This window comes from Myotis lucifugus, unplaced genomic scaffold (genome assembly GCF_000147115.1).
Source record: "Myotis lucifugus unplaced genomic scaffold, Myoluc2.0 scaffold_0, whole genome shotgun sequence".
Taxonomy (NCBI): domain Eukaryota; kingdom Metazoa; phylum Chordata; class Mammalia; order Chiroptera; family Vespertilionidae; genus Myotis; species Myotis lucifugus.
In genome coordinates, this window is record NW_005871048.1 from 6,766,995 (window position 1) to 6,773,664 (window position 6,670).

General features: G+C 46.4%; 1 protein-coding gene across 1 annotated transcript in view; it reads right to left on the reverse strand.

The window, feature by feature from the left end:
- The window catches only part of SNCAIP (synuclein alpha interacting protein), a 66,954-nt gene extending 66,195 nt beyond the window's left edge, over positions 1 to 759 (reverse strand). Inside the window, exon 1 of the mRNA XM_023744013.1 lies at positions 672 to 759. Coding sequence (XP_023599781.1) covers positions 672 to 728 — 57 coding nt within the window. The 5' untranslated portion in view covers positions 729 to 759. The remainder of the gene's footprint in view (positions 1 to 671) is intronic.
- Between the last annotated feature and the right edge of the window lie 5,911 nt (positions 760 to 6,670).

Consider the following 6,670-nt stretch of genomic DNA (forward strand, 5'->3'; position numbering starts at 1 on the left):
CACATGCGGCAGAATTGTGTGGCCCAGGACAAGTCACAGCCAGCTCTGAGCAGAGGGGCGTGGAGAGGACCCCCCGGAGCAGCCGTGATTCTGAGAAGTTCAGTAGCCGACAGCATTACAGGATTAAGCAGGGCTCAGAGGTCAGTTTACCACTGCATGGCTCTTCCTCAATATTCCCAACAAGCATCCAATCTGCGCCTTGAAGCCTAGAGTGATTGGAAGGCTTCCTCTTGTTGTTCATCAGCTAACCTAACTTGGCCATCCTTCAGTCTATCTGCTTATGGGCGCCAAGAATGCTGGCTGCTCCATAGCCATAAAGAAAACTAAATGAATAGGGTTAATTATGTGCATAAGTAACTCTATGAAAGTGCTTACTATCGGCAGGCACTTTATAAATGTCCTCAGCGAATAATTTTGGCAACAATGAAAGAGATTAGGAATGGGAGGCTCAGTCAAGTTAAATCTCACCCAAACTCACACACAATTACTAGTAAGTTGAATTCATTTCTTGGTCCAGGAGACCCCAAAACCACACTTTGTCTGCCCCACAGGATGTCAAGTTCTAATGTGGCTGGGAGAGTTTAGGACATACAGACTAGAACAGAGCGAGCAGCCCATGTAGGAGAAGGCAGAATCTCCCGAAAGCATTACTTCCAAGTAGCAATACTTACGGATATGTCATCACTGAAGTCAATTTCATCCAAATCAAGGTATTCAGGGGCTTCCATTATTCTTCTTTGCACATTTTGAGTCGGGTCAAATACTCATAAATTCCTGGACAAGACAGAAAAGAAAGGTAAAAAGGTGAATTGTTTCCAAACAAAAATCGTATCTATATTTAAACAAACAAAATGAAAAAGGTAATTGGTGCCAGTGCTGCCTTTGAGTGCATTTCCTTTGTTCGAATGTCCCCAGGCTGGCTATCCAGAAATGTCCAGTGCGGTTCCTCCTGGCCCCCAGTGTGGCTGCTCAGGGGGTACCTGTGGTTCTCCATTTCACTTCACTTGCTCCTTCCTGCCCCTCCCCCGCCCCCCACCCCCACCCCCAAGCACTAGCTCAGGTCTAACTCATCCCCTGTGGTCCGTATTAGCACCGAGCCAGCACATACCCAGCACATACAACGCCTTGGGTAAAAGTAGGACTTCAGGAATGGGGTGCCCTGACATCTTAGGACAGCCATATTCCAATGTCTGTGTGCACATCGCTGCCTGGCGGAGCAACGCACACTGGATCTCCACAGCAATAACACAAGTACGAGACAGACACCATCGAATCAACAATAACGATACTTCAGAATTTGTAGCACAACCTCTAGTTCATTCCTCAAAAAAAAACATTTTAAAAGAGGCTCCACGAACAGATTAAAACCACAAAGTTATGACTGCGTTGCCCCTGCTTCTCGCAGCCCTGCTTGCCGGTGCCAGAGTGACCGAGGCAGGCGCCAGCGTGGCCGCAGCAGCACTTGCCTCGGGGCTGCCTGCAGCAATTCCTTACATCTGTCAGGAAGATGCATCACCTCCCAGTTCATTTTCTCATCACTTATCATCATCACCATTGGCGGTGGCAGTGGCATCTACGGACGTCAAGACAGAAATATAGACCTCCCGGCAGCGCCTTGGTGTGCCGTTATCTCCCCAGAGCAACGCTCAGATGTCGAAGCAGATTCCCCTCCCCGAAACCTGTCTTCCTGATTATAAAAACGGCCTTATGTACTCAGGCTGGAGGAGTAATTTGTTTTCTCCTCTAATCAGGGCGTATCTTGCAGAGGAGTAAGGACTACATTACTGGAAAGTGAAAATAAATCTAGGCCAATGAAAATGAGCTCATCAATATAAGATCAAGAATGTAAAAATACCTTCCCCTAAAAATAAACTCTTACTCTGAAGGTATTGCTCTTTCATTTTACATTTTTAAAAAGTTATACAAATAGGAGAATGACAATAAAGGAGAAATTGATTGCTTGGTATCCCATACCTCAAAGCCATCACTTGACTTGAGTTTTAGTGTTTCCTCTCCATCCCTTCTCACATGAATGTACCATTTTTTATTTTTTTAAATTATGGTAGATGCAGAATTGGTCTAAGAAAGGATTAGAAATCCTATTACCATGTTCAAATGAGATTATCCATTTAAAATAAATATTGAAAGTTCTTCTGAAATCACAATAAGGTTTAAAATAAAAACCATTATGTATTTATAAATATATGTATATATCCAGAAATTTTATTATTTCTAGAAATCTAAAACTAGGTCTTAAACACATGGCTTGTTACAAAAAAAATACCACTTTTCCTCTTAATCCTCACAAAGCTTTTCAGAGAAAAACACATACACTCGTATTTGCAAATTACTCAAAATAATGTTCTCCTCCATTCTGCTGGATTCTGAGACAATCCAGGTTCTTTGGATTCCAGATTGTCAGTAATAGACTTCCTTCCAATCCAATTTCTCTGCACTAAGTCTGTTCTCCACAATGAACTGTTGAATTACAGACTATTCTCATGGCTTTGGTGAACACAAAGATGATGCTGGGTGTAGGATGGGATGCAGACAAACAAAATATCACTAGAAACATGGAAACACAGGGAGATGAAGCAGAGAAACACTCCTCAAAGGGGGCCTGAGTGAGTATTTACTTATATGGTAACACAAAATGAAACCCAAAATGCAAATGAACACGTCTTAACCAAGCAAATTAACAAGAAATCAGTGAGCCCTCTTTGAGTTGTTCTGACAATATAAAGAACAACATACACTAAAGTGTAGCCATTCTCATGGGACATATCCAGTGGATAATATAAATAACTAGAGACCTGGTGCACAAAATTTGTGAAGGGGGGGGTGTCCCTCAGCCCAGCCTGCGCCCTCTCACAATCTGGGACCCCTCAGGTAGGGTTCCTAGGCCTTGTTGGCGATCAGGGTCTATCAGGGCTTTCCTTCCCCATGCTGCCAGCAGCTGGCCCCACCCCCACCACTGCCACTGCTTGCCATCTATGTGGCGCTGCCCCCTCTCCCCCACCACGTCACCTCCCTCTGCAGGAAATAGGCATGGGGTGCAATCGCTTGGTTGGTCTGGGCCTCCCTCTGCGGGGCGATCACTGGCCGGCCCCACACACCTGCCACAATGCCGCTGGCCAGTGGCCTGGGCCTCCCTCTGTGGGCTGATCAATCGCGGGGCCCCCAGATTGACTGCCCCGCAGAGGGAGGCCCTGCCCAACCGGATGGGGCTCTGCAATCATTCGCCACACAGAGGGTGGTCTGGGCCTCCCTCTTTGGGGCGATCGATTACAGAGCCCCCCCATAAATCACCCTGCAGAAGGTGGCCTCTGTGGGGCAATTGTGGGGTGATGGCGGGGCCCCCTGGTCAATCGCACTGCACCCACCTTGGCTGGCCTGGTGCCAGCATGTGTCATTGCATGGTTTTCCAGAATGTTGTCTGGATGGTTGTTCTGCTGTTTGGTCGTTCAATTTGCATATTACACTTTTATTATTATGGACTAGAGGCCCGGTGCACGAAATTCGTGCATGGGAAGGGTCCCTCAGCCCGGCCTGCAACGATGCCAGTTGCAGGCCTCCGGCCCGAGGCCCCTCCCCTCCCTCCACGTGGCTGGGGCCCCTCCCATCCCCTCCCTCTGTGTGGCCGGGCGGATGCTGGGCCCACATTGCCGGGGTGATGCTGCCAGCGTCCCACCCCGTCTACTATGGGCGCCACTATCTTTGTCGTGGAGTGACAGTTAATTTACATATTACTCTTTTATTAGATAGGATGATTTTAAAGCAGAATATCTTTACATTTGGAGTTGGAGGATGACAGTGAGATTCTTTATTCTATAGTCCAGAACACAAGAGTTACAATAGTTACAGTCCATTGCTGGAAGCCCTGGCCACTGTTCATATTTATCTCAGTAGGTGGGATGGTCCAACCTCAAAATAAAGGGTTCTAGCATCCAGGACCCTCTTTTACTTCCTAATGGGCCTCCATGTGCAATGCACCCATCTCCTTTAAGATGCCTTATTCTACAGCCCAGTTCTTTGGTCTTTTTTTTTTTTTAAATCATTATTGTTGAAAGTATTACACTTGTCCTCTTTTGTCCCTCACTGACTCTTTCCACCCCACTTCCTCACCCACCCAGGCCTTCTTCACACTATTGTCTGTGCCCAGGGATTATGCATATTACGCATATAAATTCTCTGAGATTCATCAGTCTTGTTCCATGCTTCCATATCTCTGGATGTAGTCTGGTTTTAAAGCTTCTCTCTTGCAAGGTGCCACTTTTAAAGTATTACATTCTCATTTATAATGTGCAAAAACCCCTGTGGTTCACCAATCCCAGCCACATTCCCAACATTGATTGCTTCTTTTCAGTTGAGGGTGAGTCCACAGTTGTCCCCTGGTCATTGCCTCCTCCTTCCTCATCTGCCCATCCACACTGAGCACCTGGCACCCTCGGGTACTCCGGTGAGGAATTAAGGATGTGATAGGAAGAGATGAATGAGGTCAGGTTAGCGCAGCAGCTGCAAATAATCCAACCTGATAAGGACACTGAGCAAGGCTGTGGGTGCTGTTTTCATCCTGCTTGGCTGACACCATTCCACCCTGCACACCAGCCCCAGGAAACCAGCAAGGCCCTTTTTTGACCGAGGACACACAGGCTCTGATGGAGTGCACAGCTACAGAGGGCATACACCCGAGCCGAGTCTGGCCCACAGATGTGATGTGTTTGGCCCTAACAGCGTTTTAAAAATAATCAGATCAGTTGCCAACATGTAGACCTTGGGTGATTTCACATTGAATTCTGGACTTCTGGCTTCACTTTAAAAATATCTGAAGCTGTGGCAGCACAGGTCTGCATTCTGCATGACAAGAGTTGGCGTCAGCGGAGCTGCAGCTGCCCTACCTGGCTAGGAGGCCTCTCCCCAGTCCACCAGCCCCTCCCATCTGCTTTCCTCCTGGACAGACCCTGCCTGGCTTTATAGGCATTTGAGTGTAGGACCTTTCAAAGGAATTCAGTATTAAACAATAAGCATCCCCCTCCTCCTGCTTTTTTTCTTATTGGTGCCTCCTGACAGTAATGTTTACTTCATTTGTACTTTAAGATTGTTTTAAATTCTCATACCACAATAGCAATAAAATAAAATGTCTTACAAATTAACTACCAGCATGTTACAATTTGTGCCTTCGTTCTATCTCATAGTATTAGAAAAAGAAAACCTTCAGGAACATAATAAAGTGTTACGAGGTGGAGGTTGTGTCTCCCTCCTTTTACAACTAAGGGAAGGAAGGGATCATGCCTGTGATTGGCACTGTGGGTTTACATGGTGCCACCTCCCTGTTGCTGTGAGTAGAGGGGAAGCTGTGTGCCAAGTGCAAGCCCCAAAAAAGACTGAAGCTGTCCCTCCTCTGGCCAGACCAGCAGCTTGGATGCAAGAGAACCAACCTTATTCAAGGCCAACAAGAGTGGGTTCACGCCTATGTGAAAATATTCTCAGCCTCCCCAGAAAGAGCAGTGCAGCTTAAAACCCTTTACATGAAATTTCATTACTATGCATCATAGTTGGCCTTGGGCTGCTTGGGCTCCCACGACCCAGTCATTTATGAATTTGTGCTGCACCCCACCCTCTCAGCCCTGGCCCTACAAGCTGCAGTCTGTCCTCCCAGATTCCCTGAGGTCCCTGGGGCTTTCTTTTGTATTGCTACCCCTACCACCCAACAGACCTCTCACGAGGTCTGCCTGCCTTCAGTACCCATGAGTACATTTCAGCTCAGCTTTTAATTGGTCTTCACTGATGCCGGCAATTTTGAATTTGTCATTCAATTAGGCAGGTATGCTGTGTGTTTAACATTTTCATTAGGGGGTAGAGGTGAAGATGGAGATTGGGCAGGGGATGAGACTAAAAAAAAGTAAAGGAAATATTTTCCAATGTTTCAGCTCTACCAATTTGGGTAGGAAAGTTTGTAGGGACGTGCAGACACAGGGCTAGGTGGTGGGACCTCCATATTGTGCAGAATCTGCTGGTGACACACTGCCCCCCGCCCCCTTCTTTTGATGTGCCCAAAGGACTGGGAGAAACTTTACCCAAACTCCAAACTGATGCTTGGCTCGAGAAAACAAAGAACAAAATGAGCAGCATCAACTATACTCAATGTCTGCAGGGTTTTTCCTACTCCACTGAGTTTTGATAAACTGCCAAGAACAGAAGTCCCTCCAGTGCCTGTTAAAGTATGTGGGAGGGGCTCCTTAGCCTTAATGGGTCTATCAACACCATGTCACCTTCTCATGAGTGGCCTCAATGATGGCCCAAAAGCTTCCTTTAAGGGAAGATTCAATTTGGGAAAGAGCTCAAAGCAACTATGAGTCCTACTGGATAATAAAAATCAGACAAGCAATTTAAAAAATAGCCTCCCCCTCTACCAGTCTGATATTCAGGTGATGTTTTAAAAATTGTTTTGGTTGTGACTTGAAAATTGACTCTGAAAATAATTCCAAACGGAGACTTCCAAAAATCTGTTGGGGAAGGGCAGCATCACTGGAAAAAGCTTGGAGTGGCCAACAAAATTTCTTTGAGAAACGACACGCCTTTAACATACATGCTCTGGTGTGCTTGGCTCACAAAAAAGGGGCTTACTGATTGTGACTACAGTCACATATCACATAAATGGCTCGAATGA